Source organism: Stegostoma tigrinum, chromosome 6 (assembly GCF_030684315.1).
Source record: "Stegostoma tigrinum isolate sSteTig4 chromosome 6, sSteTig4.hap1, whole genome shotgun sequence".
Taxonomy (NCBI): Eukaryota; Metazoa; Chordata; class Chondrichthyes; order Orectolobiformes; family Stegostomatidae; genus Stegostoma; species Stegostoma tigrinum.
In genome coordinates this window covers 91,402,144-91,417,456 of record NC_081359.1, presented here as the reverse complement: position 1 = coordinate 91,417,456, position 15,313 = coordinate 91,402,144, and the positions used below count along the sequence as shown (strand labels likewise).

General features: G+C 41.9%; 1 protein-coding gene across 1 annotated transcript in view; it reads right to left on the bottom strand.

The window, feature by feature from the left end:
* relt (RELT TNF receptor) overlaps nucleotides 1–15,313 on the bottom strand; it is a 79,270-nt gene that overhangs the window by 41,671 nt on the left and 22,286 nt on the right. The window contains exons 5-6 of the mRNA XM_048533060.2: nucleotides 8,360–8,454; nucleotides 2,426–2,680 (exon numbers count right to left, since the gene is read on the bottom strand). Coding sequence (XP_048389017.2) covers nucleotides 2,426–2,680; nucleotides 8,360–8,454 — 350 coding nt within the window. The remainder of the gene's footprint in view (nucleotides 1–2,425; nucleotides 2,681–8,359; nucleotides 8,455–15,313) is intronic.

Genomic DNA, 15,313 nt, shown 5'->3' with positions numbered 1-15,313 from the left:
TTCCAGCATGCACACCTGCTCTTCAAAGGTTTCATTCACTACAAAGTTGGTTTCTTTCGTAAAGACAGAAGCAAAAAACTCATTTAGGGCTTCCCCTACCTCCTCAGGCTCCACACACAAGTTCCCTATGCTATCCCTGATCGGCCCTACTCTTTCTTTGACCATTCTCTTATTCCTCACGTAAGTGTAAAATGCCTTTGTGTTTTCCCGGATTCCTTCTGCCAAGCCTTTCTCGTGCCCCCTCCTGGCTCTCCTCAGACCATTTTTGAGCTCCTTCCTTGCCTGCATGTAATCCTCTCTAGCTGAACTTGACCCTAGCTTCCTCCACCTTATGTAAGCTACCTTCTTCCTTTTCACTAGAAGCTCCACCGCTCTCGTCATCCAAGGTTCCTTAATCTTACCCCTTCTTGCCTGTCTCAGAGGGACATATTTACTCATCACTCCCAACAACTGTTCCTTAAACCGTCTCCACATGTCTATAGTTCCCTTACCATGGAACAACTGCTCCCAGTCCATGCTTCCTAACTCATGTCTAATCGCATCATAGTTTCCTCTTCCCCAATTAAATATCCTCCCATTCTGCCTAATCCTCTCCTTCTCCATAGCTATGTAGAATGTGAGGCAGTTATGGTCACTAATGTTGTGAGTGCAAGTAGCTTCACGTTGAGCTCAAACGCCAATTCGAGTCTTTCCTCCTTCTCTCCTTTTGATGCAGTTTCTTACTGATAATTTTTCCACTGACAAATAATCTCTTCAGCAACTGGATTTTAATTTGGCAGAACTCGCTCCTTGTTCTTCTCTCAACCATAAAATTGAATGAAAGCTGCCAGCTCATGGAAAGCCATTGGACTCTGTGGTGATTTTTTTTTGCTGAAGCAGACTCCACTGCTCTATTCCTTCATTGTCATCCTTTTACATACCCTGCCTAAGCATCAATTTTCCTTTAGGATGCATGTTCCCTTCCTGGAACACTCCCTGTCGTCAAAATTTAAATAGGCTGCCTCTATAATCAAACCTCTATTGTTTCTCTCTTTTATAAAAAAAAATTGCTTGCTTCCGTTAGTTTTCAGTTCTGATGAAAAGTATGAACATGTCTTCTTACCATACAGATGCTAACAGATGGGTCAAGCAGTTCCAACATCCTATGTTTGCATTTTGTTAATGATTTGAAGCAGAGAAGTGGTATATTTATAATTACTGCTCACCGAAGTTTTGTGCTATTTTTAAGCACTTTGCTTAAATTTCTATCCATATCATTTTAAAGCAGGCAGTAACCCATTTACATTAAGTAGGTTATGATAGCATCAAAATAGTGCAGCGTTACAAGTTGTGCAAATGCAAACCAGTGTACCAATATTCATACACAGGTGGCTCACTTTTCTGGATCCCCAGTGTCAATGGTAGGTCTTTCCAACAATTGTCCCTCTCCTTGTGCAACCCCACAGCTAACTATTTCCTCCCTATCCAACATGCCAGGCTTTTCCAAGCCCAAAGGCAAAGCCTCCTAGCCCAGTCTTGGCAAGATTCAAGACTTATTTGGCAGTCTGAGTCTATCGCTGGAAGCATCCTCCTTGGCCTAGCTGCAGTACCACAGGTTGCCACCACTGTCAATGGCGCTGTAACTGCTGGTCCTACAGAGCTGCTGGGTTCCAATATGATCAGCAGTTTTAGGAGGTGGGACCTCATCCTGAAGAGAGCCAGACATCTCTCGCGTCATGATCATTAAACATCAGTCAACTGAAAAATTAAAGCAGGGCATGCCAGGAGGCAGGCTTGCCCTTGACATTAATGATAGGGTGCAGGCAGCCTGCCTGCAATGTAAAATCCAACCCAATGTTTTACCAAACAACGTCATCAACAAACTTGCATTTATATAGAGCACCTCTCGTGGTAACAAAAGTTCCAAGGAATTGACTGCAGTAAAATGTGCTTTGCTCTGGATGAAAATATTGAAGAAGGAAAATAGTACAAGTATCACAGGAATGAAAACAGGAATACCACCCATTCTTGAGAGAGATGCCATGGTCCGGAAATTGACTTGTGCCAACCTGCAGGTAAGAACATGGTGTGGAGGTGTACCCCTGCAATGGAACTGATGTGCCCAATGTTAGAAATGGGCTTTGCTTATAGGTAAGTTGCATGTAGACTTGAATGTAACTGTTGACGGGAATATTAATTTAGCAAAACAAAACACCAAACAAGCATTACTCCTATAGCTTTTACAAGTAAGGAGGCCTGAACATTTCTTTTGCGACCTGGTGCAGAATGCACATGAACACAGCCCCTGTCATATCGGATGCTTTAACACTCATTTGAAGTGTGGAAATTAAATGCAACATCTGCAACTTCCAACACACATGAATCTGCCACAGTCAATGCAAACAAAAGAAATCTCTTAAAGACAAAAGGCATATTCAAGTTTTACCAAGTTTTGCAGTGGAGCTCTCCTCATCAGCTTCTTTCTCTGAGGTGCAGCGATATCCCTTCTTCTTCAAGAAGTTGCAGACAAGAATTCCAAGCAATCCTACAATGCAGAAGACCGGCACCAACGCTAGCACAGCATATTCAGCGTGCGTCTCCTCTTGGGTTTCCTTTTTGCTGGCATTAGAAGACTTTGAGACATTCACTTGACGTGCAGCCCGGATGTTCCTTGCCGCACTCAAAAATTGAGAATGCACATCTAACAGAAACAAACATATTTTTTTGGTGGATTTTATCTTACAGTACACATTGAGGTAATAGGTTTGTGCATTTAAATTTGTTAGATCATCTTACACATGAAAAACCTTTTCATTTAATCATCCAGCATTATTATGATGTAAATTATAGGACATGTTGATGATGTATGTTTATCGTGTATTTGCAGTGTCTGGTTTAAATGGTTTAGTTTCACCCAACATTTTCCCTTGGACCTTTCAAGCAACCTAACCATCTTCCCATGGAATTCATTGGCACTGAGATTGCTGAATTCCCCCACTATCAACATCCTAGGGGTTTGCCATTGACCAAGATACAAATACAGCAGCTACAAGAGCAGATCAGAGGCTAGGAATTCTGCAGTGAGTAACTCATCTCCTGACTCCCCAAAGCCTGTTCACCATCTAAAGTCAGGGGTGGAATAGAATACTCCCCACTTGCCTGGATGGGTGCGGCTCCAACAACACTCAAGAAGCTTGACACCATCCAGGACAAAGCAGCATACTTGATTTAGTACCACATCCACTCCCTTCACCACTGACACTTAGAACACACTGCTGCTACTACTATCTACAAAGTTCACCAAGACTCCTTAGACAGTACCTTCCAAACCCACTTCTATTTGGAAGAATAAGTTCAACAGGTACATACACACTATCTTCAGATTCCTCTTCACCATCCTGACCTGGAGCTATATCAGTGTTCCTGTACTGTTGGGGGTCAAAAATACCAGTAATGCCCATGAAATAATTCTTTAAAAAATTATTCTTGAAACATTAGTACATGCATCAAAATTGAATCAATTTTTCCCCACGTGGTTAGATCACCATATAGACAAGGAGATTCACTGAATTGCCAAAGCAGGAAGAATTAAGCAAGCAGTTTTCAGATTAATAAGGAACCTAATAATGTAGTGCAGATAAATGAAGACCTGCTTTATATCCTTATCTGCTTTTTAACCATTATTGACATTATAAAGAATGTTCTCTAAGCTTGAAGTTGTATGTTTTGTGCAGTTTGTATCACAGTATTGAAGACTGCAGCCATGGTATGAAACATTTCAAAAGGGAGTTTTCAGAACAGAGTGATTTGCTAGTATCCTGTACTTGGCATGAGTCTCCGAAAAGTTTGTCTCTTGTTGAGAATTGGGCAGCACAAGTGGAGTTACCAAAAGAAAAAGATTAGTTACCACGTGGTTTGAAGGAGATCACATTAAAAATTCTATAGGAAATGATTCAGTAATTGGGTTTAAAATATTTGTTTCCATTTTATACTGCTAGTTTCCACAGTCAATATGCTTCCAGAGCTAACACAACAGACAGACCCAGCACAAAGCCCATCACCAGCATTTCCATCACCAATAGCGAGCCTGTGCCTAAGATGGTCCCAGATTCAGCTACTGAGCTGAAGCCCAGCACAGGGACCCGGGTTCAATTCCACCCTTGAGCGACTATCTGTGTGGAGTTTCCACATTCTCCCTGTGTCTCCGTGCTCTGGTTTCTTTCCACAGTCTAAAGGTGTGCAGATTAGGTGGATTGGCCATGTTAGATTTCCCATAGAGTTTAAGTATTTGCTGGCTAGGTGGGTTAGCCGTGGGAAATGCGAGGATAGGGGTGCTGGATGGGTCTGGGTGGGATGCTCTTCAGAGCCTTGGTCAGTGTGCATCCATTGGGCCAAATGGCCTATTTCCACACTGTAGGGGATCTATGGTATGGTTCTATGGACCATACCATAGTGCTGATGGAGACTTGGCATTACAGCTTTATGGCCCCATTTGCTCTTCACTCCACTGTAGGAGGGAACTTTGTGCTCCCCAGGCATAAGTGCAAGATCTCAAAAATACTGCAGATGTTGTCATTAAAAAACAGAAATCTCTGACAACATCACCTGACTTGCAATACATTCAGAAATTAAAAAGCAGGGTTAATGGTTCAGGTCTGATGACTGTTAGAGGGGGTCAGGCGTTGAACAATAACCTGGATTCAAACTCACTGATATGATGGAATTTGAACTCAGAACTGAATTCTGACTAACTACATGACACAGCCATTACACTACCATGCTTGCTTATTTGAGACCTTTCCATATGACTCAGCAGCATGATTAATGAATCTATCACACAGGGTCACAGCATCTTCCAAATTCACACCCATCAAGAAGAACAAGGACAGCTAGCATATAGGAACGCCATCTCCTGCAAGATCCCCACCAAGTCACTTACCATTCTGACTTGGAACAATATTGCCATTCCTTCATCATCCCTGGGCCAAATTCCTGGAAATTCTTCTCTAAAGGTGATGGAGCTGAATTTGTATCTATGGTCATATAGTCAGCAGTGGTTCTGGAAGGCATCTCACCAACAGCTTTACAAGCTCAGCTAGGGAAGGGCAATGAGAGTTGGCCTAGGCAGCAACGTCCACAACACACAAACAAATAAAGGAATAAGTACACATGTCCACCCAATCAATTGCACTCAGAGAAGTGAAGCCATCCAGAACCAATGTACCAGTTTCCCTTTGTTCCAGTGGCAGTGATCATATCCCCTGGTTTCGCTTTACTCTAATAGGAGTGATCATAACCCCCAATACTGCTCACGCTAGAATCAAGAATCAGAATCCCTACAGTGTGGGAACAGGCCATTCAGCCCAACAAGTCCATACTGACCCTCAGAGCATCCCATCCAGACTCATCCTCCTAATTTACACATCTCTGAACACTACGGGCAATTTAACATAACCAATCCACCTGGCCTGCACACCATTGGACTGTGGGAGGAAACAGGAGCACCCAGAGGAAACCCATGCAGACACGGGGAGAATGTGCAAACTCCACGCAGACAGTTGCCTGAGGCAGGAATCGAACCTGGGTCCCTGATGCTGTGACAACCTTCATTACCCGCCAAAATAAATCCTTCTTGCGTTGCACTAACCTTATTTCCTCATAATAAACAGAATTCAAAGCAATGATAGTAGGAACTGCTGATGCTGGAAAATCTGAGATAACACGGTGTGAAGCTGGATGCACACAGCAGGCCAAGTAGCATCAGAGGAGCAGGAAAGTTTGATGTTTCAGGTCTGGACCCTTCTTCAGAAATTCTGAAGAAGGGTCCAGACCTGAAACCTGAAACTTTCCTGCTCCTTTGATGCTGCTTGGCCTACTGTGTGCATCCAGCTTCACACCATGTTATCTCAGAATTCAAAGCAATATTTGTTTTTCTTTGTATCTTCACATCACATCACTGGAGTAGTGCAAAACAACATTACAGGTCACTTTTGTTACACAGGTAAACAAGACATCATTCAAAAGCACTCAAGTCTGCAAGTGCATTAATCAAATAACTGAGCCTTGAAAGTGTATCAGATTCATTAAAATTTGTATTGCTTCACAACAACCTGGGTTGCCTTAAACTGCTTTGTCACAAAATGAATTTAACACTTAATGTCCATTTAACAAAATAAAGCATTTGTGCATTTGAAGCAATTTGTCCTTTTCTGCTTGTTTTACTCCTTCACATGGCATGATACGTATCTCTTAAATGTAAAAGTAAAAATCTTTTTCCCCCATTTAATGATAGGGTTTGGATAACGGTTGAACAAACTTAAGTTCAAATGGTAATGGTTCTTAGAAATTCAGAAATCTGCTAAATCTGCTGACCCTAACAATTGTTTCAATAAAAGAAAACCTGGCAGGCAGATAAGCATTTGGAATAAAAACTGAAAGAACTGCGGATGCTGTAAATCAGGAACAGAAGCAGAAGTTGCTGGAAAAACTCAGCAGGTCTGGCAGCATCTGTGAAGAAAAAGTCAGAGTTAACGTTTTGGGCCCAGTGACCTTTCCTCAGAATGGGAAGGATCACCAGATCCTAAACATTAACTCTGACTTTTTCTTCACAGATGTTGCCAGACCTGCTGAGCTTTGCCAGCAACTTCTGCTTTTGCAAGCATTCAGAATATCTCGGATGTGCTTAGAGAATCTGACACGTTTCTTTGTTTGTATGGTTACACTGGAAGAGAGGAAGGAATTGACGGTCTTTTGTTGTGTGTGGTCAGATCAGGACACCATGCCCATCAAAGCTTGGATCATTAGATCCTTGTCAGTGTAGTTGTGCCAAGTCAGTGAACAGAAATTTTAAGTAGCAGCTGCTGGGTTGCTCCACAGGGAGGTTTTCAAGTTATTTTGGGGTCATTTATGTAGGCCGTGATCACAAACAACCCAATACTTTATAAGTGCTAATTACTATAGGAGGATAAAGATGAAAGGCCAAACAGCCCTTCTGAAAGCGCTACAAGTTTATCAAGTGAATATGTGCTGTGTGGACTCAAATATCATATACTCGGGTAGGCTGATCTCAGCTCAGACAAAATCATGACTAATTAAGGTCAGATACTTGCATGAGGTACAGTCAGGAGTTAGGGCTCAAGGAACTTCATCTCAGTGAAGTGTTAACATCTTTAGAATGGGAAGGAAATGTGCTAGAATTGGCAAATGATGAAAGATGTCTAAATCGTCTATAGGCTCCAGAATTTTCATGGAGCAACTAAATTTTATTTTCACATGGTTGAATTACTCTTATCCTTCACATTGAATTATACTAGACCTGAAACATTAACTCTGTTTCTCTCTCTGCAGATGCTGCCAGGCCTACTGAGTTTCTCCAGCATTCTCTGTGTTTCTTCTAAAGGAAATAACACAATGACAAATTTCTCTCAGAAGACATTCCAGCACATCAGTCTACCACCAGCATCAGCAATATTCAGTCATGACATGTTATATTCTATATATGCTTTCCCATAGACTGAATAATTTCGTATTCTCAGTTTATACTTATCATTATAACATTTAACCACTGTCTTCCACAGATACTCAGCTAGTTTTGTTTTAGAAGACCTTACTAATATAGCATTGCTTTATGAACAATTTTATCAGTACTATCTGGTTCTGTGAATAAATTCTTCTGATAATGAATAGTGCAATATTCTGACCATCTTCATTCATGCTTGGCAGACCATGCAGCTGCTGTTGTCATCTCTGTACTGATTCCAGGCATTAACTCAAACATCAAGTTACTGGTGGCACCAGGATCCTTATCTTGTACTTTCACAGTAATCCCGTATTAGCTTAAAAATAGTTAGCAGGAATCCTGCCAATATCATATTGATAGAAAGCAACAACACCACAGACCTCCATACTCACTGATCTGAACAAACAGAGCTTAGTGAAGTAACAAAGAGATTGCTCAAATACCAGAGATTTGATGATATGTTTAGAACATCAATTATACTTTCTTGTAGTTCTAAGTCTCTAATAAAGGCTTTTTTTAAAGAATTGAAATATCAAATGAATGGCCACAGCTTGATATAAAGGACGTCATTAAAGCTTGCAACAGTAGCAGAATAGACTAAGCTAGGCAGGAAACAGTGCTTTGGCATAGGTGATTTTACTGTACAATCAGAAACAAAAACAGAAATTGCTGGAGAAACTCAGCAGGTTTCGCAACTTTGGTGGAGAGAGAAAAACAGAGGTAACATTTTAGGTTCAATGATGATTCTTCAGAAATCTTCTCAGCAATTTCTGATTTTTTTCTGATTTCCAGCGTCCCCAGTTTTTTTTTCAGTCTTTATTTACTATACCATCAGTTGTCATCCAACCACTTATGACTAACCTGCACATTCCACAGTTCCTCTCGGAGCAGAAGAACATGGCAGACATGCCCTCACATCAGAAAGTCCTGCAGCTGCAGTGTCAACAGTGTAATACCTGTAAATCAAAGCAAAATCACATTGTCAATGCAACAGTAACACACAATACAAATCATGCACGCCCTGAGCTTTCAGCCGGCTAATACATTGTTTCTGTTCCATTACAACAACTTATAGTTACATGGGGCACTTAAGATCATAAAATCATGCCCCAATGTGCCCCATAAAATCAGATAGCCAGTTGGATACAAAATTAACTTGATGGTAGAAGACAAAGGGTGGTGGAAGTGGATTGTTATTTGGTCTGGAAGTCTTTGACATGTTGTGTGCAGCAGGGATTAGTATTGGGTCCGCTGCTGTTTGTCATTTATATCAACAATTTGGAAGAGAAGAAGTGCAGTTAATAAGTTTATGGATAACACCGGTGAAGAAGGTTATCTAAGAATACAAAGAGATCTTGCTCAGATACGCCAATACGCTCAGAAGTGGCAGTGGGAGTTTAATTTGGATAAATGCAAGATGTTGCATTTTGGTAAGGCAACCAGGGCAAGACAGCTAATGGTAGGGGCCTGGAGAGTGTTGTTGAACAGCAGGACCTAGAGGTTAGCTTTTATTCTAAATTCCAGATTTTTAAAATTGAATCCAAATTTCGCCAGCTGCCAAGGTGGAATTCAAACCCACATCCTAAGAACATTAGCCTGGAGCTTTGGATTACAGGTCCAGTGATGTTTGCAGTTTGCCACAAACCCCACCTCTCTGCTTATTGGAATATGTTGGCCAAAGCATCTATTCACACATATAAACAGGGTTCCTATCGTAGTTACAACAACCGAACAGGCTACGCCAAGGAAATGACCAGTGCGTACTTTTGGAATCAACTACAGTGAAAATCCTTGCCAGAAGTTAAAATTTATTTTAGAAGTAAATTTGGAATCAACTTTTTTAGTCTTAAGAATGACAAACATTTGTAAGGGTATGTCAGCCATCTAAGGGAGACAAAAAGTGGAGATAAAAATGCAGTTGAATTGAGAGATAAGGGTTGGTTAACTATAGGGATGAGTTTCAAAGTCTTCCTTCCTCCTTGATTTTGGTTCTATATTTGTCTGGGATTATGCATGCAGGACAGAAAACACACAGCAAAATGACAGTTATCCCCAGAAAATACTTGAGATAAGAAAAGGGGACACGTAGTCAGCTCTAAGAAATAGGCTGTAAAGGAGAGCCACGTCAAAGGATAAGGGGAAATCTTTTTCCACGAGTTTAACTTTTCTTTTCCTCCTGCCCTTGTATTGAGATTCATTTTTCTTAGAACTCATAACAGAAAGGGAGAGAAAATTTCCCATCATTCCCCAAGGCTTGATTCAATCTCAGATTCCCATACTTGGAGAACAGGTCCCACCCTAATCTTAAACAGTTGCACTAAAAACTGGCTACTGACTCCATATTTTTGAAGTATTTTAACGTACGGCAAAAATGCTCAAACATTAATAGCATTCAAGCATTGTCTACCACGTTTTGAGATCTAAGTACTTTAAATTTTTTTAAATTAATACCTTATCTCCCCATGGGATGTTAATGAACTCATTCTAAACTAATAAAATGTGAGGCTGGATGAACACAGCAGGCCAAGCAGCATCTCAGGAGCACAAAAGCTGACGTTTCGGGCCTAGACCCTTCATCAGCTCTCTGATGAAGGGTCTAGGCCCGAAACGTCAGCTTTTGTGCTCCTGAGATGCTGCTTGGCCTGCTGTGTTCATCCAGCCTCACATTTTATTATCTTGGAATCTCCAGCATCTGCAGTTCCCATTATCTCTCATTCTAAACTATGCTGCTTTACAAAGATACTGATTCCTTCAATGGAAGGGGGAGGGCATCATGGCCTGTATAACACTACTGACATCTTAACATCTCTCCCGTTTATGTAATCTAACTGCCGCCTGAATATTAAAAACCTTCAATGGATTTCTTTGATAATGGATAATATTTTGTGTAAGTTGCTCAAGTCAGTCTACAGCAATGTTATAGGTCAAATTAAATGCTTCCCTTTTTTAAATAAAAATCTTTTCAAAGCTCCAGCTGCTGGAAAGCACATGACAATTGATAGAAAATTAGGGGCTAAGCAAGTTCACTTTTCGGGTTTATGGCGGTGTCAGACATCTGGCAGAGTATATTGCAAGTAGCGAATTGGGGAAAATTCTCATTATAAACCTGGAGTGAGTACCATATCATGCAGCAAGCCCAGCAGTTTTAAGTGCACTTACACAGGCTCCTGTCAGACAAAGTGAGGTGGGGACAGGGCTTCTCCTTTCAGGACATGAGGCAACCCCCAGTTGGTCATTCCATGCCCATCCTTTCTCACCCCCAGTCTAAACCCTCAAGTCCCTTCAACCTCCCGCTGAAACAAAACTTCTGAGATCCTTGGACTTCAACATGCTCCCAGTATGGGAATGAGCATTTTTGGGGCAGCACAGTGGCTCAGTAGATAATGGGAACTGCAGATGCTGGAGAATCCAAGATAATAAAGTGTGAAACTGGATGAACCTACAGCAGGCCAAGCAGCATCTCTGTGCTCCTGAGATGCTGCTTGGCCTGCTGTGTTCATCCAGCTTCACACTTTATTATCTTACAGTGGCTCAGTAGTTTGCCTCACAGCACCAGGGATCTAGGTTCAATTCCAGCCTTGGATGACCGTGTGTGTGGAGTTTGCACATTCTCCCCATGTCTGTGTGGGTTTCTGCCGGGTGCTCTGGTTTGTTCCCATGGTCCAAAGATGTGTAGGTTAGGTGGCCTGGCCATGCTAAACTGCCCTGAAGTGTCCAAGTAGATTAGTCGTGGTAAATGCCGAGCGAGGAGAGTGGGTCTCGGTGGGATACTCTTCAGAGGGTTGGTGCAGCACTTAACAGGCCGAATGGCCTCTTTCCACACTGTAGGGATTCTATGATCCTGTGATGATAGAGTAGCTTATAGTTTTACCCATGGCCATCATTTCCAATCTGGTATTACCCATACTACAAAGCTATTGGCCAATCTTAATTTCCAGCCACTCTCTAAACGCTCCTGCAAAAGGGAAGGCAGATTTTGCCTAGAGGAAGTTAACGCTGGTCCCAGGATTAAATTGTTGCTAGGCAACCATTTAAGGAGGGTGGGTTTGCTGCAGAGATCATGGCACCCCATAGTATTTTGCCCACAAGTTCATCACATTCTTAAATTCCTATACTATCATTCTGTGATGTGTACATTAAGCCTCCTGTTTGTATCAACTGTATAGAGGTGAATTTTCAGTAAATCTCAGTCCACTAAGCATTGGTTCATCAGGCACCAGTGTAGCTTCCATTAAGCAAACAGCAATGAGTTCAATGTTAGGGGAAAGAGTGTCAATTTTTAGTGCAACAACTTATTCGAGCAGTGATATTCAAAAATCTTTCCAAACAAATGTTGTGCAAGAAGGTCTGGGAAGAGATACTTGGTAGTTTTTGTCTAATGTTATCAGAAATGTAGACAAGAAAGCTCAACTGGTCATCATATGAGACATAATTAAGAATTTACTCACTATAGTGCTCTCAAAGACATGACAAAAGTAAGGAAATGAGTCATTGAATTAAATAAGAGTATGAATGGAGAGTAATCATTTTAAACAATGACAGACAAGACTATCGGCACTGTTTCCTTGGTGTCTAGTAAATTATGAGTGCATTATGTTGACAGACCGAGCATGCTGTTTCAGACAATGTGAAAAAAACCAAACCACAAATTGATTAACAAGCTAATTTGAAAAATTAAAGGGCTGACAGAAATTCTGCAGAGAGGGAAGAGAAGGAGCTCACTGGATGAATAGAATGTTCTGAACACGACTGTTACATGTTGGAAATGTCTCTTTAATTCCAAGTAAATGTTAAAAATGAAGGGATACATGTGGCTTGCTTTGAATTCTGCCCTGGCTGGCTTGGCAACAATATGGGATCCGTGGATGGGGCAACTCAGATTGATTTAATGGGAAGAAAGTGCTTGGTATTCACGCCTGTAGATAATGGCATGAAGAGGGCCCTTGTTCTGAAATGGTAGTGTCCCTACACTGTGCTAGGAGGCCTGGGTACAAGTTCCAGCTGTTCCAGAGATATGTAATAACATGTCTGCGCAAGCTGACGTTTCTAAACAAAAGAATGATTACAATAACAAAGGCTACAATATTTGTTTAGTCTTCAAGTCTTGTAATGAGATGTTGGGAATGTCTGGTCTATAACTTGTTATATTTAAATCAATTTTAGTACCAAGTTAGAAGGGAGTTGGGGGTCTAGAAGGTGGAATTGCTAATCTCGTTACAAGGCCCATCAATTTCACATTGCCATTGAGAACGGCTTTGAGAGAGAGAAAACAAATTTGGGGTTGCACGTCTCCTAATGCACCTTGAATTTCTATGTTAAAATGTATCTGATCCATGCATATTTCAAAACAGTGACATACAGGTGTTGGAGATAATGGGAACTGCAGATGCTGGAGAATCCAAGATAATAAAATGTGAGGCTGGATGAACACAGCAGGCCAAGCAGCATCTCAGGAGCACAAAAGCTGACGTTTCGGGCCTAGACCCTTCATCAGAGCGGGGGATGGGGTGAGGGTTCTGGAATAAATAGGGAGAGAGGGGGAGGCGGACTGAAGATGGAGAGAAAAGAAGATAGGTGGAGAGAGTATAGGTGGGGAGGTAGGGAGGGGATAGGTCAGTCCAGGGAAGACGGACAGGTCAAGGAGGTGGGATGAGGTTAGTAGGTAGATGAGGGTGCGGCTTGGGGTGGGAGGAAGGGATGGGTGAGAGGAAGAACAGGTTGGGGAGGCAGAGACAGGTTGGACTGGTTTTGGGATGCAGTGGGTGGAGGGGAAGAGCTGGGCTGGTTGTGTGGTGCAGTGGGGGGAGGGGACGAACTGGGCTGGTTTAGGGATGCGGTAGGGGAAGGGGAGATTTTGAAACTGGTGAAGTCCACATTGATACCATTAGGCTGCAGGGTTCCCAGGCGGAATATGAGTTGCTGTTCCTGCAACCTTCGGGTGGCATCATTGTGGCACTGCAGGAGCCCATGATGGACATGTCATCTAAAGAATGGGAGGGGGAGTGGAAATGGTTTGCGACTGGGAGGTGCAGTTGTTTGTTGCGAACTGAGCGGAGGTGTTCTGCTAAGCGGTCCCCAAGCCTCCGCTTGGTTTCCCCAATGTAGAGGAAGCCACACCGGGTACAGTGGATGCAGTATACCACATTGGCAGATGTGTAGGTGAACCTCTGCTTAATGTGGAAAGTCATCTTGGGGCCTGGGATAGGGGTGAGGGAGGAGGTGGGGGGGCAAGTGTAGCATTTCCTGCGGTTACAGGTGTTGGTTACTTTTGTAAAGGGCTTTAAAAAATAATGAGGACAGAAAATCCTTTCAGAAGAATGAGCTAATCTAGTATGAGTGAAAGAGCAAGGCACCTCTGGAGCCTTAATGGAAGATTGTTAGTGCTGTATTGTGTTTACCACTATCAGTGTAAACATTGAGGGCCATTGGCTTGTTTTTGCTTCAAGATAATCAATGGTCAATTGCAGTTTAGAGAAACACAGAGATATGATGCTGTTGAGCAGTGTTGGGAGAAGCCTGGCTGGGTTCAGGAGCGAAATATAGCCTTTCTCGTGGAAAGAAATAAACAACAGATCAAAGAATAAGTTACCTGAGTGAAAAGCTACTTTGTGCAACTTCAGATCAGGAGGGATCAATTAGAAATTGACAGATTGTCAGAAGACTGAAAAGATGCCTAAGCTTTCAGTTTTAGGAGCATTCAGGTGACAAGATTTCACAGTTCACAGAAAAGAATTGGGAAGAATATTTGAGTCATAAACCTTCCTTTTATACTGTACAACAGAGTCTGTAGGCTTGTGTGCTTACTTTGAAGTGGGTTACTACTCTGTAAAAAATTTAAAGTAACCTATCAGGCCAGATTTAATTCTGGGATCTGACTTGTTCAGTAGTTATCCAAAACTTCACAGATGCAAGATGTTCTGCAGCCATCTGAGAGGCAGAGAACAGGAAATAGAGGCAGTTTGCCCTGCACCTGAAGCAGAGAAAATGCTGGATTTATTCTTCACCATGCAGAAAATGGGTGAAACCCATGCTTAGATTGAATAGAATGAGTTTGTGAGAATTTAAAACGTTGCTGGAGGATTCACCCAACTCGGGCTAGAATGAAGAAACTGCCAGTATAACCCTCACAGCGGATAAGAAGCTTCCCACCTGAGAGAGGGAAAAGGGGAGCAGGTCATCAAGTGCAAAGAATTGCTTTAGCTTAGTTCTGGGAGAGCGAAGGAAGAGACAGTGGAAAGCATAACCGTTGTGGGGTAGCATTTACAGTGCTCACTTAAATCCTAGGTGAGAAAAAATAGAATTGGCCAAGGCTTATGTCACTGTTTTGTTATTGAATGACCATTGGAAAGTGAATGAATAGCTCATGTGGACAAGATGTGGATTCTGAAACTCAATGCCAAGTGATCACGTTTTACAAGTATTACCAAAGAAGAAGAGTCATCTGATTTGAACAAACCATGGTAAGAGACATACAAAATGTGTTTTCGGCAAATCTAATTTGCAACATGTGGAAAGGAAAATAAGCCATGAAAGATGAAACAGAGAGATATGGAGCTTAGCAAATTTGTAGTAAATGTGTTGTCAATGCAGAGCTGCAATAAAATTCAATAAAATGTCCAACTGCTTTGCAAAAGAAAAAGGATGAGAATCAGAGGAGGTAATGATCAAACATTATATCACTGATCAGACCACCCAATTTGAATATGGTATTCAGTCAATAATAGATATTCAAGCACTGGAACCACAATATTAAAGGGCTACAAGGGTGATCACCAGAGCTAGAGGTTAGAGTTATGAAAAGACACCAGAGATAGG